The following is a 27,360-nucleotide window of genomic DNA, read 5'->3' as shown; positions in this document are numbered from 1 at the left end:
GGCTAACCGCTTAAAACTGAAACTGCTTCACTACTTACAACCCTAGATGCCTTGCAACTCTTAACTATAGATGATCAAGCTGTGTGAAAAACGATAGTAAAAAACTAATTGTTAACAAATTTAACGAACAGTAAAAGGTTGACTAATTGCAGCTGTAAACAGCTGCTTAATTATGACTATAAACCAACAGCAACTAAACCCAACACAATATGGCCGAGCTATTGTGTCTACGATACTATTAACGATTTACTATCAGCAAATAGCAAATTAGTGAACATCCGACTATAGCCATTTACTACAAATTATTGAAACTAGCATACTGATTGCAACCTACTGACTGCAACTCACTGTACATAACTGTAAACATTGAAATAGCGACTGTAACCTAAGAAGCGACGATGTTCCACCAATGGGAGATAACAGCTTAATATAATTAACTGACTGCACCAAGCGAATCCAATTACAAATCAGACATTGATTGTAAAGCACTGTAGTAGTAATAGAAAGGCAATGGCCGGGTGGGGGGGGGGGGGAGGGCCGGGCAAGTTGAGAGAAGTAGGGATTGTTTGTTTTTAAGTACATAGAAAGGGGCAAGAAACGAAGAAGGTAAATTGTATATGAAAAATTGTGTGACCAAAGCGTAACATATAGGGAGGGGGAGGGGAGGGGAGGGAGGAGGGCCATTGGAGACTGGGAGTTTTGGGAGGGGGAGGAGGAGTGGGAAGTGTGATAAAGTATTAAACCGGGTGGGAAGGGCTTGTTGAGGTGGTATAGTGGGGCTGGGAGGAAGAGATGGGGTAGAGATTAGAAATAGGATAAAACTAGCTTATAATGGCTACATTATAACAAATAATGAGGTGTAGTAATCGTAATAATTATTTGTTGCGTGATTATAGCAACTTTCTGCAAACTATTGTAAATAACATACTAATTATAATATACTAGGTATATCCTACTGATTATAACTGTAATTGAATGTAGTGGCACTAATTGTGGTTTACTAGGTAATTACATTCCTCCTACGAAGGTTGATACCTTCCTATAACTCAGTGTCTGGAACGGAGGAATTAATTGTTTATCAGGAACTGATAATGTAGCGCTGCTGTCATAGCAGACCAATTATGAGAAAAAAGTGAGACCCGTAATCGTAGTGGACTGATTGTGAGACACTGTGGGAGGAGGGGTAATTGTGAGGAGAAAATGGGGAAACGCGGTAGATAAACAGAAAGGGGGGGGGGGCGGAGGGAAGAAGAAAGAGGGCAGCTTACTACACTACTGGCCATTAAAACTGCTACACCACGAAGATGACATGCTACAGACGCAAAATTTAACCGACAGCCAGAAGATGCTGTGATATGCAAATGATTAGCTTTTCAGAGCATTCACACAAGGTTGGCGCCGGTGGCGACACCTGCAACGTGCTGACATGAGGAAAGTTACCAGCTGATTTCTCATACACAAACAGCAGTTGCCGGCGTTGCCTGGTGAAACGTTGTTGTGATGCCTCTTATAAGGAGGAGAAATGCGTACCATCACGTTTCCGACTTTGATAAAGGTCGGATTGTAGCCTATCGCGATTGCGGTTTATTGTATCGCGACATAGCTGCTCGCGTTGGTCGAGATCCAATGATTGTCATCAGAATACGGAATCGGTGGGTTCAGGAGCGTAATACGGAATGCCGTGCTGGATCCCACCGGCCTCGAATCACTAGCAGTCGAGATGACAGGCATCTTATCCGCTTGGCTGTAACGGATCGTGCAGCTACGTCTCGATTCCTGAGTCAACAGATGGGGACGTTTGCAAGACAACAACCATCTGCACGAACAGTTCGACGACGTTTGCAGCAGCATGGACTCTCAGCTCGGAGACCATGGCTGTGGTTCCCCTTAACGTTGCATCACAGACAGGAACGCCTGTGATGGTGTACTCAACGACGAATCTGGGTGCACGAATGGCAAAACGTCATTTTTTCGGATGAATCCAGGTTCTGTTTACAGCATCATGATGGTCGCATCCGTGTGTGGCGACATCACGGTGAACGCACTTTGGAAGCGTATATTCGTCATCGCGTTACTGGCGTATCACCCGGCGTGATGGTATGGGGTGCCACTGGTTACACGTCTCTGTCACCTCTTGTTCGCATTGACGGCACTTTGAACAGTGGACGTTACATGTCAGATGTGTTACGACCCGTGGCTCTACCCTTCATTCGATTCCTGCGAAACCCTATATTTCAGCAGGATAATGCACGACCGCATGTTGCAGTTCCTGTACGAGCCTTTCTGGATACAGAAAATGTTCGACTGCTGACCTGGCCAACGCATTCTCCAGATCTCTCACCAACTGAAAACGTCTGGTCAATGGTGGCCGGGCAACTGGTTCGTCACAATACGCTGGTCACTACTCTTGATGAACTGTGGTATCGTGTTGAAGCTGCATGGGCATCTGTACCTGTACACGCCATCCAAGCTCTGTTTGACTCAATGCCCAGGCATATCAAGGCCGTTATTACGGCCAGAGGTGGTTGTTTTGGGTACTGATTTCTCACAACCAATACACCAAAATTGCGTGAAAATGTAATCACATGTCAGTTCTAGTATAATATATTTGTCCAATGAATACCCGTTTATCATTTGCTTTTGTTCTTGGTGTAACAATTTTAATGGCCAGTAGTGTATATAAGAAAAAGTTCATGAGGAGACCATACCATGTGGAATCGGGGGCGTGTGGGGGAAAGGAGATAGGTTTATAGAGTGTGGGAATTTCAATGGGGAGCGAGTGAAATTACGTAAAGAACTATGGGGAATAGTTATATTAAACAAGTTATGTCCGCACTTAACGTTTTGCGAAAAAGAACAGTTAGTTACAGATAAGAAAAATTAGGTTGCAGTTTCAAACAATGTTCCTGTTTAGTAAGTATTACAAATTTGAAATAATAAATTGCGAGTCTCCTAGGAGTGTAGCTGCACAACTTTGAAAAAATTATTTCTCAAAAAGGTTTGTTCATTTAATAAATGATGTTCTTGTCGTTTGGATTGTTTGCATATTTCTATTTCTTGTAGGAGTTTCATTTTTGTTCCTTTATTAACAAAGTGTGAAATGTGTAAGGCATAAATAGTCGGAGACCTATGTTTTTCACCTATGAGGTGCAGAGCAAAAGGTGATTTCTGTGGACTTCCTTCTTTTTTATTGGTCGGTATTCTCGGAATCTACTTTAACTGCTCTTCCACTTTCCAGTGTTGGTGTATTACTTATTACGTTGCTTATGCGCACTAGCATTTCCGCTGAAGCCGTATGAAAACTAAACAATATGCTGCTAACTTCTACACTGCCGAGCATCCAAAATGAAACACCAAAAGGACCAGAGATACCATTGCCAAATTGATTGGGAGATAACAAGTTGTATAAAGATCACATGGTTGAAAATACAGCCCCACGTGAAGTGAGTATTGAGTGTTGCTGCCGTTGCCGACTATAACCGCTGCTACACGCCTAGGCACTGGATCAAAGATGCTCTGGATATGTTGTTCGGGTATAGCACTCCACGCTGCTTCCACAGGTTGCCGAAGTTGATCTTGTTAGCAGCGGATGGTGTATCCCAAGGCAGTCGTTCCGCAATCATCGCCCAGACGTTTTCAATAGGCGAGAGACCGGCAGGACACGGAGGCCAAAGCGGCAATGCAATCCGACTGGCGACGAAAAAGTATTGAAGATTGCGTGACACTTGTGATCGCGCACTATCATGCTGCAATTTGGCCATAGGCAAGCTCCGAAAGTATGGGTGATAACAGACTCCAACACTTCAGAGATGCAATTTTGGCTGGTTTGTGTACCGGCAATGCATACTAGGACGGTGGAGGGGGGTTCGGATATGGAATCCAGTATCGCTCAAAACCATAATACCGGGTGCAGGACCATTATGGCAATGCATAAAGCAACAGTTCAACAGTGTCCCACCACGGTGTCCCTACGTGCCCGCAAAATCGGGATTCGTCGGTAAAAACAGTGTCGTTGCATTCGGTTGTCCATGTCCGTCATTCATCTCACCAACGTCGACAAAACACCCTTGGCGCTGACTCAGTGGTAAACATGGGATTGGACGCCTTGCGGATAGTCCACTCTGCTGCAAACGACGTCGAATGGTACGCGCGGACATTGATGGTGGCGCAACAAACCGAATTTCGTGATGTGGCATAACGATCAATCGCTGCCATGCGCACATTGTGCCGGCCGGATTGGCCGAGCGGTTCTAGGCGCTACAGTCTGGAGCCGCGCGACCGCTACGGTCGCGAGTTCGAATCCTGCCTCGGGCATGGATGTGTGTGATGTCCTTAGGTTAGTTAGGTTTAAGTAGTTCTAACTTCTAGGGGACTGATGACCTCAGCAGTTAAGTCTCATAGTGCTCAGAGCCATTTGACCCATTTTTTTTTGCGCACATTATGAATGTCACCACGAGCAGCGGTGCATAAGGCGAGTGCCGTAGATTCCGTGGGTCCGTCGTTCCCTCCTGTATCCAGCGACTACAGATCCGCATCACAGTTGCTTGGTTCCGTCCGGCAAGATCACCAATTTCTCTGAAGGGTATTCTGGAATCCCTTTAGGCAGCTACTCTTCCTCGGTCGAACGCCGAAACGTGCTCGATAGACGCTCGCTGACTTCTACGAGGCATATTGAAGCTGCTTACGCAAAGCAACCGCACGAGAGAACAATTCCAGTACGTCCACACTGCCGCTTGTTTCCCCTTCACGTAGCGCTTGCAGGTGGAGCTACGAGCGTCCATGATCTGCGCATGAGCTTAAGTGCTGATCATGTGCATCTCTCGTCGCCGCAAACTCATGCTGCAAATTTCACCTGATTTGGATACTACCGTCAGGGTGTTGCATTTGGGTTGCTTACTGCGTTGTTTTTTCAGACCCGTATATTTTTCTGTACAGCCTTCTGAAGAAGAGAATTAGGTGACTGAAACCGTTAAAGGAATAAATTTTCGTTTGAGGATCTGGTTGCTGATTATTTCAACAAATAAAAATGTAGTTGTTGATGATGTTGGATAAAATACTAAGTAATCTTTAATGTAACGCGGCAAGCAATAATTTTACTAATTGTGTAACTGTGTGTTCGTAGATTTCCGGAGAATGAGATACTTGAAGGTTTCTCGCGCATGCAGCCGGGTTGACTAGTCGTTGTAGAACGAATTTTCGACGGCGTAACGTGCCATCATCATCAGGTTACTCCTGTTGACTGACGTCCTAGGCCGGCGGGTGGTGTGGTATTTATACCTGTCGCCTCTCCCCTCCACTGACTCCGCGTGTGGACCGAGGGATGTGCAGGCCGCGGTGATGGGGGTAGCTTGCGCTGAAGAGATGACATGGGCGTCAGTACGCATGCCGCCTTCGGCGGGTGTGGTGCCCCGTGTCCGCTGCTCCTGCAGAACTTTTATTGCTGTGAGCACCACATCAAAAACTCGGCTCAGTTTGTGGAACGTATGGGGAAACTCAAGTTGGCCAGCTCAGATCTTATGGTCAATTTCGATGTTGTATCACTTTTCACGAGAGTTCCACTCAAGGATTCGCTGGACCTTATTGAGAAGAAATTTCGGCCCACATTCACGAAAGCATTTAACTCTGTGGTCACGTCAACATATTTTCTTTATGACGGACATTACTACGAACAGACAGACGGCGTACCTATGGGTAGCCCTCTGTCACCTGTGGTGGCCAACATGTACATGGAAGAATTTGAGGAGAAAGCGTTAGAATCAGCATCACTAAAACCAGCAGATTTCTACACATATGTTGACGACACATTCGTCATTTGGCCTCACGGGGAAGAGAAGCTCCAACTGTTCTTACAACATCTGAACTCTATCCACCCTCAAATTCAGTTCACCACGGAGGTGGAGAAAAACGGACAGCTACCATTCCTGGATGTTCTGGTACGGAAAAAGCCTGGGACACAGCGTCTATCGGAAGACAACCCACACGGATCTGTACCTTCACGCCTCCAGCTGCCATCACCCGTCACAAAGGGAAGGAATACTAAATACATTAGTTCACAGAGCTCGTGTGATCTCCGACGAAGAAATCTTAAAACCGGAACTAGACCACCTCAAGGATGTGTTGCAGAAGAACGGCTATAGTGACCGCCAAATTCGACGCGCCTTCGAGCAGAAGACCACACCACAGCCGACACCTGATGATGATCCACCGAAAGCGACAGCCTACATACCATACGCGGGCAAGGTATCTGGAAAAATAGGCAGGATTCTAGGACGTCATAACATCAAATGCGTCTACCGCCCGCCACCAAAGATCAAGTCCCTTGTAGAGACAGTGAAGGACGATTTAGGACTCTGGAAATCTGGAGTTTATTTCATACCGTGCGAGTGTGGGAAAGCATATGTGGAGCAAACCATTCGCACGATCGAGGAAAGGTGTACTGAACGCAAATCGCACACTGATCTCCAACAGCCTACAAAATCTGCACTCGCAGAACATTTCCGCGAGATAAATCATCGTATGAAATAGGAGAACACAGAAGTCCTGCACAACATATCCCGCTTTTGGGACTGTGTATACAAGGAAGCAATTGAAATCCGGCTGCACGAGAACCTTATTAACAAGGACAACGGATTTCAAATCAGCCAAGCGTAGAATCCAGCAATAAAATTTGTGCAGGAGCAGCGGAAACGGGGCACTACACCCGCCTAAGGCGGGTATGCGTACTGACGCCCATCAATCATCTCGTCAGCGCAAGCTACCCCCACCACCGCGGCCTGCACATCCCTCGGTCCTTACGCGGTGTCAGTGGAGGGGAGAGGCGACAGGTATAAATATCACACCACCCGCCGGCCTAGGACGAACCCCAGGATGATGAGCATGAGAGAGTGGTCCGTCGTCAACTGGCCGTCTTCCTCAATGCTGAGGAGGACCCAGAAGACGAACCCACAGTTTTTGCCCCTGAAGACGTGGCAAAAGTAATTAGGTCTCTCCCCTCCAAAAAGGCTCCAGGACATGACAATGTCACCAACCAGTTGGTCAAAAACCTCCCACCCACGGCGATCGAACACCTCGCGAACGTCTTCAACGAGATTACTCGTACCCGCGAGTTCCCAGCTTGCTGGAAACACGCGGAAGTGGTCGCGATACACAAACCAGGGAAAGACCCTCTATTCCCGCAGCACTACAGGCCGATTAGCCTCTTGCCAACTCTCAGCAAGATCTATGAGCGCCTCCTGCTAAGACCCATACAAGAACATATCACCAGAGAGCAAATTCTGCCGGATTTCCAATTCGGATTCCGGCAGAACCACTCTGCCCCACAACAGATCATGAGAGTGGTTGAAGCAGCCACAGAGGGCTTCAACCACAGAGGCTACTGCGGGATAGTGCTACTAGACGTAGCCAAAACCTTTGACTCGGTATGGCATAGAGGGCTACTCTACAAGTTGTACACTCAAGGGTTCCCCGGGAGAATAGTTAAGCAGATCAAAAGCTATCTCTCGAACAGAACTTTCTCTGTCAAAGTAGAAACAGCCACCTCCACCAAGAGGCGTATTCGTGCTGGGGTGCCACAGGGATCGGTCCTGGGGCCCGTTTTGTACAGTCTGTACACTGCGGACACTCCAACGGCCCCCCTGGTGCACACCGCTCAGTACGCTGACGATACAGCCTTCTACACAAGAAACGCGAACAAGGACCTGGTCATCCGTAGGTTACAAAGGGTTTTAGATGACACAGAAACATGGGCCCGTCGCTGGCGAATCACCATCAACTCTGAAAAGACGCAGGCGATGCTGATTACCCGTAGGCTCGGAAGGCGCGAACCTCCTCAACGCCCCCCCCCCCTTCACCTTCACCTAAACGGAACCCAACTCCCCTGGCGCAGAACCGCCAAGTATCTTGGCGTAACCTTGGACTCTCGTCTTACGTGGAAACCCCACATAGACGAAGTCCATAGGAAGGTCTGCGCCAGAATGTCCATCCTGTACCCAATCCTCAACTCAACCAGCTCCCTTTCCTTCTCAGTAGGAGTGAACGTATATCAGGCCCTGATCCGGCCAGCCATGGAATACGCGTGTCCTGTCTGGGGATACGCGGCGAAGCAGCACCTGGACACTCTCCAGAGGCTGCAGAACCGCGCCCTCAGGAGGGCACTGCGTTTACCCCTTGGATTCCCTATTGACGATTTACATGCCGCTGCGGAAATCCCACTCCTGAGAGAGCGTTTCCAAGACCTGGCAAGGGCCTTCTATGAAGGTACCTCCAGGTCGCGAAACGCCCTCATCCACTCCCTAGGTCGGTATGACATGTCCCGCGATAAACACAATCGCCCCATGACGATCTTCGACGACTAAGTCGAAGAGATTAATCCCAATACCCATCCCCAAATCCTACTCCTACCCAAAATACTACAATTATCTCGCCAAACCTCAGGCAAGTACCAGACACACACAGAACAAACATCACATCTCACAGACATCAAAAAAGTACAGAAATAATCACACACACAAGTACACAGGGGAGTAAAAGCCGACAGGCTACAAACTCCCCCTCACACTTCCCCAAAGAGGGGAAAGTATTAGATGTAAGCAGCAGCAGCAGCAGGCCTAGGACGTCAGTCAACAGGAGTAACCTGATGATGATGGCACGTTACGCCGTCGAAAATTCGTTCTACAACGACCAGTCAACCCGGCTGCATGCCCGAGAGACCTTCAAGCAATTGTGTAGCTGCTGCGAAAATAGTGACTGAACGAAGAGTAATGTTTACTACTCGTATTGCTACATGTATTATCACTGTTCCTGTGCAGGAATTGGTCTGCTCATGCTGACGAAGATCTGGGAGTATGACACGGGCACGATGAAGCTACATCCCTGGCACGTGTTCGTGATGGTGAGCTCGGTTCCCGCTCTCCTCGGGGCTGTTGTCTTCTCGCTCTTACCAGAGACTCCCAAGTTCCTCATGGCGCAAGGACGGAATGAAGAGGCGCTGGCCGTAATGCGGAAGATGTATGCCACCAACACACGCATCCATCCGGACACTTACCCGGTGAGCTTAATGTACGAGTATAATGACTTGTAACCATGCTGATGAGCCGAAGCATTACGACCACTGCCCACTGGGGGATGGAATGCCGTCTGATGGCGTTCCAGGCAGGTGATGCGTTAAGGAAAGTATACACGGCGTTTCACAGTTCACATTACACACTTTTAGAAGTTGTAGAGTGGACTCAAGTTTTATTTAGCAACCCATGTCCGAAATTTGTTCGTTTCCCATATTACAAGGAAAACAAGTGCTACTCAATCGCGTGCTTGGTGTTTCTTATGCCGTCCGCCTGTTATGGTAGACTACCCAAATTCGTGAATGGTACGATGACACGTTTTCACATGACGTCCCCTGCTTACATCGGTCTTGTGTTCATGATCCATGGTGATGCGTCAGTTGACATTACGGTAACAAGTGCTGCTGTAACAGAAAGCCTGAGATCACATTCGGGGAGCAGGCCCAGGTGTCGTTAATTTATGGTGAAGCTCACCGTAATAGATGAGAAGCTCAACATCTGTACCACGGGTAGTTTCCAAATAGTGTGGTGGCTCCATCACATTCCATGTTTGCCAGAGCAGAACAATGGCTGCGGGAGAGTGGGAAATTCAAAAGCGATAGAGCAAACTATGATACTCCAAGAAGATGACGCACCATCATATTCTTCCTCTCGCTATTAAACTTTTTTCCATGTGGCAGAGGGGTGTTAAGTTGTTGTTTGAAGGGTTCTATTTGGGCAATCATGGCCCTTGAATATCACCTGGCTGTAATTCGATAGGCGGATGGCTGCCGCTGACGTGGTTGCTGTTGGCTTTAACAGATAGCATTTAAGACGTTTGCGTACGCGAGCTGATCACAGGGTTTTAGTTTATGGTGGATAACGTTGGTTATATTTAATTTGGTGGCATTCTTTTAGAGATTTGGGAGGTCGAAAGGTTTGTTCATGAAGGGACTCCCCTCCCCCTTATTATTTATTTTATATTGACATATGGTTTGAGTTGTGCTTAGTGCCACTACTGGCTATAGGTATAGTATGGCAATGTAAAAAGTTTGTAGTTTTAAAAAAAATATATATATAATTTTTCAAAAAATCCTTTAGTGTTAACGTGTACGGAAGTACCATTCCAGCTGCTAGTCGTAATTACACCCTGTTAGATGTTATATGCTGAATATATTACTATTAAATTGTATGTGAACACATGGAGCACTTCGCTGCTAGTTGACTTGTTTAGCGTCAGTATACCCTATGCATCAAGACTACTTGTGTCGCAGTTAATAGTTGTATGTTGTTGGACACTTTCTCTGAGTAGTCAAGGATGTACGCCTGGTTGGTTAGGAAGGAGCTGAAGTTTGTGGTATGTAACTCGCATGACCCGATCTCATTTTCTGTAACGTTAAGATGTGTTGAGTGTGCTGTTCCCTTATGTTTTGTATTATTTTGTAACAGATGTCCGAAGATGGATGTAATCCCGAAAAGCGTAACATGTTCTAATAAAAGAGTCAATTGAACATCTCAGGACTTTATTGCGATTTTACAGCATTGGTTGCCAGTTATTAACATAAAAATGATCGCAGGCCTCAGACGGGATTTTGTCCTGCACGGTATATCATATGAGAAGGAAATGCTTCATCAAGTTAAAGAGAACCCACCGACGAGCACTCGTGCCACTGCATGTGACTTGCATGTGTCTGACTCGTCTGGCTCGCGTGTTCTGCATGAACAGCAACTCCACCCTTATCACCCTCAGAAGGTACACACCGTGCTCCAGGCGGATTTTGTACCACGTATCAATTTCTGTACGTGGTTTTTACATCGTTGTGTGGATTTTCCTCGGTTTCCAAGGAGAATATTGTCCACCGACGAAGGGCGTTTCAGCAGGAAAGCCGTTTTGAACGCTCGAAATAGCCACATTTGGGATCAAGAAAACCCCAAGTTCCTTGCATACGAAACCTCAAAGCCTTGTGCACACGAAAATTTCAGCACACCTTCGGCATCAATGTCTGGGCAGGTATCCGCGATGGTCGTGTGATTTGGCCGTACGTCCTTCCTCCCCACCTAATGGGTGCCAGGTACTTGATATTCTTGCAACAAGTGCTGGCGCAATTTTGGAAGATGTGCCGTTGGACATTCGGCACAAATTGTGGTTCCAGAACAATGGCGCAGCAGTACATTTTGCAGTTCGCGTCCGAAACCATCCGAATGCAGTTTAAGGACGCAGGTGGATCAGTCGAGGTGGGATCACATGTTTTTCCACCAAGATCCCCAGATTTAATCCCTTGGGCCTTTTTCTTGTGGGGTCACACGAAGAGTCCACTTTACGAGACCCCAGTCCAGTCGGAGGAAGATCCGACTGCACGGATCACGGCTGCCGCTGGAATGATTGACCATACACCATGCATGTTGGACGGAGTTTCTGCGACCTTAACTGCGCAGATACACTGTGAGCACAAATCTTGCTGGTCATCATATCCAACAGCTGTTGTAATATCAAACTAAACAGAAGTAAAATCTCTACATCTTGTTTTCCTTGTACCATGCAAACGAACCATTTCCCTACATTGGTTCTTTTGTTGTTGTTGTGGTCTTCAGTCCTGAGACTGGTTTGATGCAGCTCTCCATGCTACTCTATCCCGTGCAAGCTGCTTCATCCCCCAGTACGTACTGCAGCCTACATCCTTCTGAACTTGCTTAGTGTATTCATCTCTTGGTCTCACTCTGCGATTTTTACCCTCCACACCGCCCTCCAACATTAAATTGATGATCCCTTGATGCCTCAGAACATGTCCTACCAACCGATCCCTTCTTCTAGTCAAGTTGTGCCACAAACTCCTCTGCTCTCCAATTCTATTCAGTACCTCCTCATTAGTTTTGTAATTTACCCATCTAATCTTCAGCATTCTTCTGTAGCACCACATTTCGAAAGCTTCTATTCTCTTCTTGTCCAAACTATTTATCATCCATGTTTCACTTCCATACACGACTACACTCCATACAAATACTTTCAGAAACGACTTCCTGACACTTAAATCTATACTCGACGTTAACAAATTTCTCTTCTTCAGAAACGCTTTTCTTGCCATTGCCAGTCTACATTTTATAACCTCTCTACTTCGACCATCACCAGTTATTTTGCTCCACAAATAGCAAAACTCCTTTACTACTTTAAGTGTCTCATTTTCTAATCTAATTCCCACTGCATCACCCAGTTTAATTCGACTACATTCCATTATCCTCGTTTTGTTTTTGTTGATGTTCATCTTATATCCTCCTTTCAAGATACTGTCCATTCCGTTCAACTGCTCTTCCAGGTCCCTTGCTGTCTCTGACAGAATTACAATGTCATCGGTGAACCTCAAAGTTTGAATTTCTTCTCCATGGATTTTAACACCTACTCCGAATTTTTCTTTCGTTTCCTTCACTGTTTGATCAATATACAGATTGAATAACGGGGGAAGAGGCTACAATCCAGTCTAACTCCCTTGCCAACGACTGCTTCCCTTTCTTGTCCCTCGACTCTTATAACTGCCGTCTGGTTTCTGTACAAATTGTAAATAGCCTTTCGCTCCTTGTATTTTACCCCTGCCATCTTCAGAATTTCAAAGAGAGTATTCCAGTCAACATTGTCAAAAGCTTTCTCAAAGTTTACAAATGCTAGAAACGTAGGTTTGCCTTTTGTTAATCTAGCTTCTAAGATAAGCCGTAGGGTCATTATTGCCTTTCCTTTGTAAAACCTCTAAAAGTAAGTAACATGAAGTGTGAAACGCCCTGTACAAGCGGAGCAAAGACGAATAGGGAATCATTCTACAACAATATGGGCCAGTAATGGGGAAATCCACTGAGATAAGCAGATAGACTTAGGGCAGATTACGGCTCAGGTGTGGGAACGAGCATCTAGGAAACGGCGAAGCAGGTCTGCTGTTGGCATACTGCTATAGTAAGTTTTTTTTTTTAAATTCTTTATTCACCAAACAACTAAGTAAGTATTAACATAAAGTGCTTGACGGATAGTGAAACCACATGTATGCGACAAGATGGAGGTTGGAGTCTGGCCCGCTCTGTAAAATAAGAGAGTTGGCGATCCTTGGAAGATGTGATGACAGAGTTCAGTGCTTGTGTAGGCACAGCGCACATTACTGAACATGCTGCTCTGCAGAAGACGACCCAAAGGAATCGGCAATTAAGATTGCAATGGGCACTGTGTCGCCGTGATTGGATCGTAGAACAAAGGGAAAGATCGCCTGATGGGATGAATCACGTTTCTTGTCACACGAGATCCATGGTTATGTCCGATGCGCCATCAACCAGGCGAGCAGCTGCTCTAAACATGCGTTGCACCGCAGACACTGGCCGATGCAGGCAGTGTTACGCTATGATGGACGTTCGCTTGGGGTTCCACGGAACTTGTGGTAGTAACTAAAGACATCATAACAGCTGTGGTCTACGTGAGCAATACTGCGAACCACCTGCATCGCCAGCAGGATAGATCTCCGCGTCACAAGGCCAGAATCGGGCAACAGCTTAAGAAGCATCATAATGAGTTCTGTTGATGTCTGATCACCAGATTTGCTGATCTGATACCGGTGAAATACGTCTGGGACGCTATCAAGCGCCAGCTGTACGCCCACGGACTATTGGTCCGTAATTTGCGGGAATTGCGTGACTTGTGCGTACACATCTCGTTTCACATACCTCCAGAAACGTACCAACGTCTTTCCTATCCCATGCCACAAGGAGTCACTTCTGTATTGCGTTCCAAAGGTGGACTAACACACAGGTGGTCATAATGTTTTGGCTCATCGATGTAGATGGTCCCCTTCCGAAAATTCTAGTCTATGGCTTAGTGTTGTTGGAATCGAAATATGAAATTAAAAATAATATTCAGAAGTAAGAAGGAAAAGCATTAGCGATTAAGTTTCTAGATCTGCTATTGGAATTAGTCTGAGTTCCTTTAGACCAATGGCGTCAAATTTTGTTGCTCGAGAGCCAATATGGACATAGCAGTGTAACACGTCAGGCCGAATGGTGGGATGAGGGAGGAGGAGGAACTGAGTGGCCAGAAAGCTATGCTTACTGATAGAAACTTGCCACTTACACGTTTTGTATCTACATGTTATATGGTATCAGATCAAATATTTTTAAATGAAAAGTCCGCAGCTCTTGGTCGTGCGGTAGCGTTTTCGCTTCCACGCCCGGGTTCCCGGGTTCGATTCCCGGCGGGGTCAGGGATTTTCTCTGCCTCGTGATGACTGGGTGTTGTGTGATGTCCTTAGGTTAGTTAGGTTTAAGTAGTTCTAAGTTCTAGGGGACTGATGACCATAGATGTTAAGTCCCATAGTGCTCAGAGTCATTTGAACCATTTTAAATGAAAAGGAAATAATATATAGTAACTACATGCATTTTTCTGAACCCTTACGTATTGGCCAATTTTCCGTACCTAAATCGGTAATGTGACCAGTGCCACCGCAGTAGGTTTCTTGGTTGATTATTCTGATTTCCAGGCATATTTTCTTGGCGTCTTCGCGCCCTAGCATCTGAAAGAATGTCAGGTGGCTTAGTATTAGGTCAAATATTGCAGAACAGAGACAGCTTTAAATAATAAAACTTTTTAAATCCAAAAGTGTAACAGAGGGATAGAATGGCAGAGGATAGCTTTGTATAGAAAAGTGTTTAATTAGAAGTCAGTTTCATCTGTTGTATTATGAGATTTTATTGGGAATAAGTAACTCTTATTGGTTTAAACATCCTGGGCACTTCTTACGTTTAGTGCAGCCACTTCTCCCGGCCAGATCACATTTTATCATTAGTGATCCACAGAAGAAACTATCAGACTAAAAGAAATAACAAAAAATGGTTCAAATGGCTCTGAGCACAATGGGACTTAACTTCTGAGGTCATCAGTCCCCTAGAACTTAGAACTACTTAAACCTAACTAACCTAAGGACATCACACACATCCATGCCCGAGGCAGCATTCGAACCTGCGACAGTAGCGGTCACACGGCTCCAGACTGTAGCGCCTAGAACTGCTTGGCAACTCTGGCCGGCAAAGAAATAACAATTTGTAGGCCAGAAGACTGAAGATCGGCATCTAAGTAAGGTAAGAAGAATAATATAAATGACCTCTCTTACATCAGATGACTTAAAGCAAATTCTAAAAAATAACAGACAATATTCCTCCGTCAGTCACACTTACAACACTGGCTATGTGTAGACGGGTTGCCGATGCTCCCCCAGACCTGCTCCAGGCCTGAGGTTACAGGCAATTCCCCAAACCCTCACCCCCCGCCACCTCTTCTGGCAATTCCAAGCTAATTTATTCAGTAAATTTGACCAAATATAATGATTAAAAAATCAAAAGAACTATGTATTTTAATTGAAATTAAAAAAACAAAAATATCTCATGCATGAAAAAATTGGATTTGAGTATATAGGCATAATTTTTTAAAAAAATTCCAATAAAATGTGAGGTTTTTAAAAATCTAATACAATTGTTCCCTTAGGTCTGAGTCAAATTTAGATTTAACGTTTTTGTTGAAAGAAATAATAAACCAAGAGAGAACAAGGTTAAATGTGACATTTGCAAAGCTTATTTTGAACCATATATAATTATAGAACATTTGAGAAATATGGACATTATCCTTGGTATCAATGTGTTAAAAGGAATTTATGGAGATGAAGAATACAAAAGGAGATGTGATAGCTATGAAGAAACTGATACGAAATATGGAAAAAATAGGAAATTCAAATCCTCTCTTTCTCATGACTGTAAAAAAAGAAGCTAATTATCAACTTGAAGACTATAATTTACCAATAAATAATTTACCAAAAATATTAAAAAATACATTAAAGCTTTTATGCCATATGGTATAAAGATTTCTCACTCAATAGCCAAAAAATCTAAATGTAGAGATTTATAAAACAGAGAATACAATAAAAGTCTGATAAATTCATTCATAAGTTATACTGAATTTCAAATAAATAAGAAAATCACTTCACTTTACTTTCAGCTGCCCTGACTCAGCTGATTTTGAAAGCAATTTATTCTATGTTTTTACGTAATAGTTTTGCATCTCTAATTCTACCTACTTTTACACAAATCTATTAAAAATTTTTCTCTATATATATGCAAGCATTAAATAAAATTTGTTCTATGAATAAAATATGTACTACAAATTAAAAATATTCAATAGCAGAAAACTTAGCAATAACACAAAACCAACTAGTGAGAGATTTGATTTATGGCTAATTACAGAAAATTTAAATAATAATGCTCTTATTACAAATATAGGAGACATCATCTACACAAAATGAGGAAAAAAATTGGAAGAATTTAAGCAAGGTACAGAACCTTTCTGCTATAGTATTATGCTGGTTAAAATTACACATTTAATGCATTCTAACAAAGATGCAGGTAGAAAACAATTTGTAGTTAAGAAAGAAATATGTGGAGCATTTAATTTATGAGGACTACTTTCTAAATTTTGTTGAGTGAAATATGCTTTTAAAGCTAAGTTACCACAATTAACATATGTTTTTTGGTGGTGTCCGCCTTTAGCAAAACACAGTTTTGTTTTTTGTCCCAGACATGTTTCACTGCAGTTGCAGTATCTTCAGTGGTCTTTTTTATTATTATAGCTGTTAAACATACGGTATTTATTTTACTGTTTAAATATATATAAATATTAGTTTCTAAATCATAATTATAGGTTTTTGAAGAGCACATAAAATTGTGTTTCATACCTTCTTACACATGGTGTCGTTTTCCTGCTGTATTACATTTTTACACTCTCTTTTTCTTTACAGTTTGTCACCTGCAAATATATACAGCTCAATGTAGGCAAAATATTTATGCAAAAATTACGATTTTTAAACTGTTATAGCTATGCCTGAGATCAATAATTTATGTGAAAGGTTGTGTGTGTGTGTGTGTGTGTGTGTGTGTGTGTGTATTTACATTATGTTTCAGTTATAGTTTCTTTTTTTGACATCTCCTTCATTGTCAAGTTCTCTGTATTGAGATGCCACTGTCACTGTTACTGTCACTGTTGACCAGTTGTGATAACAAGGTGGCGGATAGTGGAATAGTTGAAGGTGTGAAAACAAGACGGCGGACAGTGGAACATTAGAAGATGTCATTGGTGGTTCTCTTGAGTTTCCCAGATGTGTGTGTGTGTGTGTGTGTTTGTGTGTGTGTGTGTGTGTGTGTGTGTGTGTGTGTGCGTGTGTGTGTGCATGCGTGCAATTGTGGAAAGAGAGAGAGAGAGAGAGAGGGGGGTGGAGAGTAGATTTGAGCATTTATCATTATTATTATAATTATATATATTTATGTATTTATTTTTAGTTTTATGTGTGTGTGTGTGTGTGTGTGTGTGTGTGTATGTGTGGGTCTGTGTATGCACGTGGGGAGGGGGGAGTTCTATAGGTTGGTATTATCTAATAATCACAAAAATAATCTGATAATTTAATCTAAAACCTAATCTAAAATCTAATAAACTAAAAATAGAAAGCAGTGAAACATGTCTGGGACAAAAAACAAATTGTGTGTTGCTAAAGGTGGACTGCACCCAAAAATGGATGTTAATATTAAAACAAAAACAGAAAAAAGAGCTTCAACCTCAAGATTAATATCTACATTACCTCTTCCTACATATGAATACATGAACATGTAAAGGAGGCAAACAAGCTATTAATGTAGGTACTCATGTAATAAAAAGTAATATACTAATCCAATTATTATTTCTTACAAGGTAGTATTAATAGGTGCTAAGATTGATACACTTTTAAGAGAGTTACCAGAAATTTTTCAACTTCATGAAGAGCATTATTATTTACTAGATTTAGGCATAAGACATGATTTTACAGAAATTTTTAACAAAGAAGAAATGTGTGAATATTTAACAGAAAATTTTAACTATTGTCTGCAAGGAGAAAGTAATGCAATTGTTAACAACAATAATTCTGTAGAAAAAAACTGTTTAACATGAATAAATTTCAATTCTGGAGTACAAATATACAATATATATATTTGTCTATTACGAAGTCCAGGAGTTAATAAACAGCTTGTCAACTATATTATAGATTTTTTTAAATTGTCCTGACAGAAGATTAAAAGAACATTTGCTTTTACATTAGCTAAAGAAAATAGAGTTGAAGCAACAATTTATAATTATATTAATCCAGAATTGCAAAAAGAACAGGAATTCGAACCATTAACAGATTGTTTTGAATTAACAACAAATAACAGCAAAAAGTTTGGCTATGCTTCTTTTTAATCTGTTCCAGTAGCTAAAATGTGGCAAAAATGAACAGAATCATTACAGAACAGTTGCTATCTTACATACAAATATTTATTGCAGAATTTATATTGAGGTAACAAAACCATAAAAATTTAACTGGAATATAAATAAAAATTGGATTGGGTGACAAAGATGAAATAGAAAAAGTAATATGTTTTACCTGTATTTAGTTTTAATCACTTACCTATTTATTACATATAAATCTTTGAAGAGATGGAGAGTGTAATTTCTATAAAACAAACAAGCTATATAAAATCTGGAGACACATATTTTCCTAAATCCAATAATTTGTTTTCTATAATATCTAAACAAATAAACATCAAAGAACTGCAATTAATAAAAACAACTAATTTTACTACATTTGTACCTAGAAAAAGGAATAAACATTACCAACAAATGCTTTCCATATCCCACTACAGATATTACACCAGTTAATATGGCATAATTAGTACCTACTAAAAAACAAGTATGATAATTAGAGTACTTATGCATATAAGAAAGAAAACTAGAATGTTATGATAATACACAGTGTTTAAAGGGAGAACACAAAAATATTTGGGAGAAGGAACAAAAAATAAGAGAAAGGGAAGAAGAAGTAAAAGATATTTTAAGCGGTAGTGTATAGATTTTACAGCAAGTGGAGTAAATAAAATTTATGTTTTTGTAGTAAATGATAAAAACAAGTATACATATGTGTTTTGGGGCAACAAAATGAGGAAAAAACTGTAAATATTGTTAAAGGTCCCAATAAAATTAAATTAGTATATACAAAGAAAAACAGAAATGTTCTTAAAAATGAAGGATTTATTTGTAATCCAGACAGTAGTCTTCGACAAGAATTAGAATTTTTTTATTATCCTAAAGAAAAACCACTTTTGGAAATAAAACACACTGTTTTTCTACTTATAATGGAAATTCTTTCCCCAGAATAGCTTACTTAAAAGCAGTAACTATTTTCGTAAACAAAGAGAATTTATAGTATAAGGAACAACATGAAGAAAGGATGGAAAATATAAAAATGGGACAAATACTAGGAAACATAAAAATAAAAAACTGTAAACAACTGGAAGATCTGCAAGAAATACTAGATCTAATTATTTCCCATATTGCCACTGAAAATTATTGCAGGAAAGACAAATATATTTTTAAATTAGAAAATATACCGGATTGTTTCTGTTCGAATTATTGGCTTCAGGAGGAGATTTGAATAAAAAAATTGATCTAAATTACAACATTAAGATCAAACTAGATGGAATTAAAACAATACTAAATAAGCCCAAAGAAAGACTTTCATTTGTTGTTTAATTGTTACTTGCATATGTCTGAAATTATATCTATTTTAATTGTTTTGAGTTTTTCTGAAGTAACTATATTGCTCTCTTTAAAAAATGTAATATTATTTTGGGACATTTTTTGTGAAGATCAGCTGAACTTGCTATATTTTTATGAGTAAAATAATCTCCAAAAACATAACAAGGACAGATTAAATTTTCATATTCTGCAAAATAAATAAGGAAAGCATTAGACCCTAAATAAGAAGAGACCAATTCCTTTCTATGGTTTCCATGGTTATATAAATACTTACCGCTGTCTCATAAGGTGCAATATCTTTAGGAATAATTAGTTTTTCCATTGAATCTAATTAAAATTACTTATACTAAAATTTGTAGTTATGGAAGAAGATAAAAACATAAAAATTTTAGATCTATTTTAGAAGAATAGAATGCATTTCAAATATACAGAAGAAAAATTAAATAGTTTAATAGTCGAACAATACCAAGTAGAGTTCTTAGATGAAATTTTACTCACAAATGGTGCAAAAACTACTGTTTATGATAAAGCAAAAGATGCATTCATAGAATTAAAATATTTAAACAAATTTAATAGAGAGAAATATCGAGAGAAGATTCTTAAGGCAATAAACGAATGTTACTTAGAAGAAAATGATTGAAATTCTAGTGAGGAAAGCGAAACAGATAATGATGAATATTTTAAGGATGAACTTGGTCGAGAGGAAGCTGTACAAGACTATAACAGTGGTAGACTTTACAAAAGAAGGATTTAATTTTTATGTGTTACTAAGTGATAATTGTATACATATCATTTCCCATCACTTCTTCATAATTTTTTCTATATTTTCTGTAACTGTGCTAATCAGATAGCAACAATGGACAGCAAAAATAGGGACAAAAATGGACAGCATTTATAACATTTGAGTGCACTAGAATTTGGGACATAAAAATGAAGAGCAAAAGAAAGAAAAAAGAAAATGGACACGAAAAATTGGCATCTCGGAGGCAAACGATGGGTGAAAATTTTTAATATTTTAACTTTTAAGGACCATGTTTTTTAAAGTTCTCACTTTATTTTGCCTTCCTTTGCCCATTGTTTGTCATCGTTTGCCCCGAGAAGTCCGTTTTTCCTGTCTTTCTTTTCTGTTCATTTTTCATGTTCTAAATTCTAGTGTGGTCAAATTTTCTATCCATTCTTGCTGTTTATTTTTTGTATTCATTTTTGCTGTCCGTTTTTGCCATCCCACCCGTTTTGCCAACGCGTGAAATCTTCAGCAATTGTAACGACTTTTCTTTCCCAAGTGAGAAATCTGACTTTGTGCAATTCTCGTGGTGTTCGGGGTTACTATGTTTCGAATGAATCTTTCTATGATCGGTATCATCTAAGAACTGCACCAAATCTTGCTGAGGAATAAACATAAGAATAAAGTATAAGAACTAAGAATTTATAAAAGACTGAAATATAACAATACAAAATTTAAAAAGGTTATACACAAATACCATACAGACATATACTATATAATAAAGGTATGACTCTTATTGTGAAGTCTATCTGTAATTTCACGATTAACATAACGCCCTTGTTTCCCTTAACCTGATGAGAAACATAAAAACAATAGTCGGGTTTCAGTCACGGGACTAAAACAGTGAGAAAAGATGATGGTACCCATACGCTACTAGTTCAGCTGAGCTCGTAGACAGCTAAAAGGCATCTAGCTTACATCAAAAACTTTGACGGTCATTTTCTCAGAAACGGTCGAGTATCTATAGCTAAGCCGAGACACGTGTTCACTTATCTTCGCTCCAGATCCACTGAGGAAAGTTTCTGGGAAATCGGGTTATGGCATTTGCTTTGTCCTCCTCGTAAATCCATAACATTACACTCGCCACGAAGAGCAGCGACGCCTTGGACAGTGACAAAGTCCAGAAGAGAAGAGTTTTAGAACCATGAAAACTCATAGATTGGTTGATGCGAAGACTAGGAAGTATCATAGATCCCACCCGGTAGCTGACTGGCAGCTGACTACAATGACTCTAGCTGAAACCGAGGAATATTTCTACGAGCTTGACCCGTACTGTTGGTTTCTTCCACACACGTCTTAACAGAACCATGGCCCCAGCGTGAATTTATCAGGCCATCAGCGGCATGGAGGCCCCGCCTTTCTGCTATGTCGGTGTCTTACACCTAAACATCCAGGTGCCAGACACTCAGATCGGTACCAAACATTTTATGTCGATAGATTATCAACCAAAACTTCAATTTAGTTTGTACTGTGTGCTGTCGTCCACCAGAACATGCGTAAACCGTAACTGAAAGTGACGCCAGAAGGACGGAGGACAGAAAAAGCGTATATGTGAATATTTTCGTTGTAGCTCTCGCGTGGGTGAGTTGGTAGAGGGTGAGGTCCTGCGTTCAAATCCCACTGATGACAATTTTTGTAACTGTTTATCCGTGAAACTGTTGTGTGGGAGAGCATTTTCCTGAAATGTAAAAGGAGTCTTTGGAGTTTGTAGCAATGTTCTTTTGGCAGTCCGCTTTCGCTTCGTTAACTGAAATTGGCAAACGTGTAGAGTACATTTGGTTCAAATGGTTCAGATTGCTCTGAGCACTATGGGATTTAACATCTGAGGTCATCAGTCCCCCAGAACTTAGAACTACTTAAACCTAACTAACCTAAGGACGTCATACGCATCCATGCCCGAGGCAGGATTCGAACCTGCGACCGTAGCAGTCGCGCGGTTCTTCTTTTTCATCGTGCGAATGGTGATATATAATTGTTAAGTATGGAGCTATTGCATCAGCATACTCTCAAAGGAACCTAATTGGTATACAATCTGGATCGGAAGACTTGCTCTTCTTAAGTGATTTAAGTTTCTCCACTACATCGGAGATATCTACTGCTATATTATTCATGTTGGCAGCCGTCTTGGCTTCGAATTCTGAAATATTTACGTCGTTTTTGGTGAAGAAATATCGGGAGGCTGTGTTTAGTGGCTGCTTCAGCAGCAGTGTCATCGATAGTATTTCCACCGCTATCGCGCAGAGAAGGCATTGATTGTGTCTCGCCGCTAGCATACTTTACATACGACCAGAATGTCTTTGGATTTTCTGTCAGGTTTCGAGACAAAATTTCGTTGTGGAAGCTATTATAAGCATCTCGCATTGAAGTCCGCGCCATATTTCGAGCTTCTGTAAAAGATCGCCAGTCTTTGGGATTTTGCGTTCGTTTAAATTTGGCATGCTTTTTTTCGTTGTTACTGCAGTAGTGTTCTAAACTGTTTTGTGTAGCAAGGAGGATCACCTCCGTCGTTTGTTAATTTATTTGGTATGAATCTATCAACTGCTGTCTGTACTATCTCTCTGAATTGAATCCACATCTGACCTACAGTTGCATTGTTAATTTGGAAGGAATGTAGATTGTCTCTAGAAAGCGTCAAGCAAATTTTTATTCACATTGTTGAATATATATATTTTTCGTTTATTTTTTGAGGAGTTTGATGTTAAGGGATTGAATGTCGCAACCATTATTAGCTCAGGATTATTTGTTGCTAAGGGGTCAAACGTGGTCTCACAACCGTTCACTATTCGAGCGGGCTCATGATCTAACGACTCCATATAATTTTCAGAGAATGCCTTTAACACATTTTCGGATGATGCTTTATGCGTACCTCCTGATTTAAACTTGTATTTTCGTCAGCATATCGAGGATAAACTGAAGTCATCACCAACTATAGTTGTATGAGTCCGGACGTGTTTGAAATCAGACTCAAGTTTTCTTTGAACCTTTCAGCAATTGTATAATCTGAGATGGAAGGTCTTCAAAAGGATTCAATTACTATTTCATTCCGGTTGCCAAGAATCACTTATACCCATACTTACTCACAGGAACTACCTACTTCAATTTCCCTACAAGATAAACTACTTCCAACAGCAACAAACATGCCACCACCAACTGTGTTTTGCCCATGCCTTCAGAACACCGTTAGGTCCTTAGTAAAAATTTTGGCTCAACTTACCTCTTTTTCAGACAGCTTTCAGTGCCTATAACACTATCAATGCTCTCTACCAGCGCTCGGAGCTCTGGTACTTTCCCAAAGAGCTACGACAGTTTACAACTGTTATACCGATGGTTCCTAGATCTACGTTCTTTCTGTGTTCGAACTGCACACTTTTTGTGTTTCCCCGAGACCCTCTAACCTAAAAATCGCCCAGTCCACGTCACACAGTCTCGCTTCCATACGGCATCTCATGAAACTCCAAACACTTCGACTACCTTTCTCTTGGAAGCATCCACCACACGAGCGCCAACAATTTTGGCCACGTTAGAATTTAATTAGCTCACGAAGCGACCCGATTACTGCAGTGAAAACGTAATGGACATCAGATTCCATGGTAATGGAGGTCGCAACAGGCTGCTAATAAAGCGGCAGACGTGGGCAGCAATTTCCACGAATAATCCAAAACCAAACGAGGACCTGCGTCAAAGGTAGCTGTTGGATTGTTGGATATGTCTCCGTTGGGTTTACTGCCTAGGGGTTGGTTGTTTCCACCGGTAAAAAACAGTACCTGCAGCCAACCTTAAAGGGGAGGCTGTACTGACCTCCAACAGCTCAATGTTCGTTGGGGCGGGGGCGAATTCCAGCCTCTTAGTTTGGCCATTCTAAAGTGGCGCTACTCGAGCACGTCGAGGGAAAAGGTCTTCCTCGAGACCACCCTCGCCACGAAGTAAATTTAAACTAAATGGCTCTTTTTTTCTTCAGCCATGCACGCCATCTTGGAACGTTTTTTTAAACAATATACTTGGTGGTTACCATTTCCTTTTGACCTTTCTATCCGATGGTCTTGTACTAACGCGACACATCGGCGATGCAGAATACCGAGCAAAAATTTATGTTACAGGAAAAGTTTGGACATTAAGTTCTTCATCTCACTAAATATGCACCCAGTCGACCTGTGATCGCGATTGTTGGATTCGTTAGTTTCCATTCCACGTGAATTTGTGATTGGATTTCGTATTAGTTGAATAATTCGTATTCTTTTTTTTAAGTGCTGGACGAAACGGTCGTTAAGACCATTCCACCTTTGTGGAGAAGTTTCTACGAAAATCTCAGTTAGTAAACTGTGCGCGTGAGCAGAGTGAGTGAGGTAGAATAGTGTCTCCAGCATATTTTATAGCCCTGGGCAGTGTGTCTCGACGGCCAGAAAATCAGTCCTTGGTGACAACCTTACAGGGTAGCTGCACTTACCTGCCTAAATCTTTATGGCGGGGGAGAAGACATTCTAGCTCTAGGTTTCTCCTTTCCAATTACAACAACCGGAAGAGCCAAAGAGAAACATCTTCCTCTGTGACCGCTTGGACCAGGCACAAAATTTTTACGTAAACGCGCTTTTGCCAATGGCCACCGCCTTACTGAGGATTTTGATAAGTGATTTATGGTAATCACATATTGATCCTGATATCGCTGTCTGATACGCCTACTCTTTCCAAATACAATGATAGTTTCTGTACTCGACGCGTAATTGAACCGCTGGGACTGACTTGTATATTACGCTTGTGTATGTGCTTAGTATACTCGTAATCGACCTGTGTTTACACTCAACCGCTGTGTAATTTGATCAGCTGTCAGAATGGGTGATCCGAATTTGTGTGGCTTTATAAAAGGCTCTTTCTTTGTATGGGCTGAGCGTAATGGTTGCCTTGTCTTTCCCAATCTAAGCGTGAAGCACTCTGGAAAATTCTGATGTAAAAGTTCTAGTGTATCAAATGGTTCAAATGGCTCTGAGCACTATGGGACTTAACATCTGATGTCAATAATCCCCTAGAACACTGAACTACTTAAACCTAACTAACCTAAGGACATCACACACACCAAGCCCGAGGCAGGATTCGAACCTGCGACGGTAGCTGTCACGCGGTTCCAGACTGAAGCGCCTAGAACCGCTCAGCCAAACCGGCCGGCTCTACTGTATCATTTCAAATTTTGTCTGGCCCAGATATTATTATGTTGGTATACAAGTTCGTCCGTTATTGTTTCTCCGGTTGCTATGGGTTTATTTACCGATTGTCATTTCTTATTTTCAGTTCACTGTTGCTATCTGAGATTGGGTGCTATCATTTTGTCATTTGGAGACAGTAAGGGGAGCTGTTGACGCTAGAAAATGGAGCAACAAGCGGAGAAATCGAAACGTTTTCGACACATTCTTTTGTCTGAATGCAATACAGGGGTAACAGCAGCGAAGGCCGCCGGAAACACTTGTGCCGTACATGGGAATAATGCTATTGGAAGGGCAAGAAAATGATTTTGTCCTTTTATGGAGGATCGTTTTGACCTTAGTTACTCTACACGTTCAAGAAGACTTTAGGTGTTTGATGAAGATCGTTTAAACGCATTAGAGCACAATGATCTACATCAGTGTACTCGAGAGATGGAAGATGTGGTGAACTGTTATTCCACCATCGTGCGACATTTGCATGCAATGGGGGCGGTTCAAAAATCGGGTCTGTGGGTACCGAATGCTCTAGGTGAAAATCACAAAAAATCTGCGGGCTGTCATATGTGCATCTCTGCTCGCTCGTCATCAATTGTCTCTCGAACAAAACCGACCTTTCCTATCCTGTATCGTTACCGGCAACGAGTTATGGTGTCTTTATGCCAACGTACGGAGAAGAAATGAGTGGTTGACCCCAAAGAAAGCAAGAACTCCCCGTACAAAGACGTGTGTACGTCCACAAACGATAATGTTATGCACCTGGTGGAACGTCGACGGTGTGGTGCACTGCGAATTGCTTCCCCGAGGTGTAACCATCACTGCTGAAATTTATTGTCAACAACTGAGACGTTTTGCAGCCGCAATCCAACAAGAACGACCTGGAAGGCTACATGAAGTGTTGCTACTCCACGATAACGCGCGCCCGCATTCTGCTAGCCTGACAGAAAACACTATACAGGAGTTGGGTTGGTCAGTCATTCCACATCCATCTTACCCACTTGATCTTATGCCATCAGATTTTTTACCTTATCCGCTCTCTGTGGAACAACCTTCAAGGAATTCCATTTCCGGATGAAAATGCGCTCCGAAAATGAATCGACAAGTTCTTCGCTTTAGACCAAGTGATTTCTACAGTCGCAGAATCGAAAATTTACCCCAGCATTAGAGACTGTTGTAAATAGTGAATGAGAATGTATTATTGACGACTAAACTCTCTGTTACGTTTATCTGGTGTGTATATTAAACTTATGGAAAAACGCTACGAACTTATACGCCCAATAATAGCCAGGTGAGAGAAAAGTGGTACTGTTCTTCTTTTCGCTATGTTTCTTTTTCTTTTGGCATGCTTCGCAACATAACGTGTAATGTATCAACTATGGAACAAGCAACTAAGTATGTGATGCAATAGAAATCTATTCACGAGTGTACAGGGTGGGGCAGAGGAAACACACGTTTCCTACCACTGAACAGCTTATGCAGTTACATTTACAGGAAATAACGTTTTACATTAAACAATAACATTTTTATTGCCTTTTTGAAATATTCATACATCAATTAGGTTGTGAAAACGTCATTATGGTGTCGCCTCTCTTGCACGAAGCAAGTCCAGAGCCTCTCCTCAAAGCTCTGGACGGCTTTCTCCAACATTTTATACGACATAGCTTCTTATAGTTTCTTGACAAAGTGGAGGTTCCCACGTCATCGATTATACGGGGTTTTGATTTTAGGTGCCACCACAAA

The 27,360-nt window shown here is 41.7% G+C and overlaps 1 protein-coding gene across 1 annotated transcript in view; it reads left to right on the top strand.

Annotated features, from left to right (window-relative positions):
* The window catches only part of LOC126188746 (uncharacterized), a 156,196-nt gene that overhangs the window by 64,361 nt on the left and 64,475 nt on the right, over window positions 1–27,360 (top strand). The window contains exon 4 of the mRNA XM_049930355.1: window positions 8,808–9,046. Within this exon, the coding sequence (XP_049786312.1) occupies window positions 8,808–9,046 (239 nt within the window). The remainder of the gene's footprint in view (window positions 1–8,807; window positions 9,047–27,360) is intronic.

The sequence above is a fragment of the Schistocerca cancellata genome, chromosome 5 (genome assembly GCF_023864275.1).
Source record: "Schistocerca cancellata isolate TAMUIC-IGC-003103 chromosome 5, iqSchCanc2.1, whole genome shotgun sequence".
NCBI lineage: Eukaryota > Metazoa > Arthropoda > Insecta > Orthoptera > Acrididae > Schistocerca > Schistocerca cancellata.
Note: the sequence above shows the minus strand (reverse complement) of the source record. Positions and strands in the feature narration are given on the sequence as shown.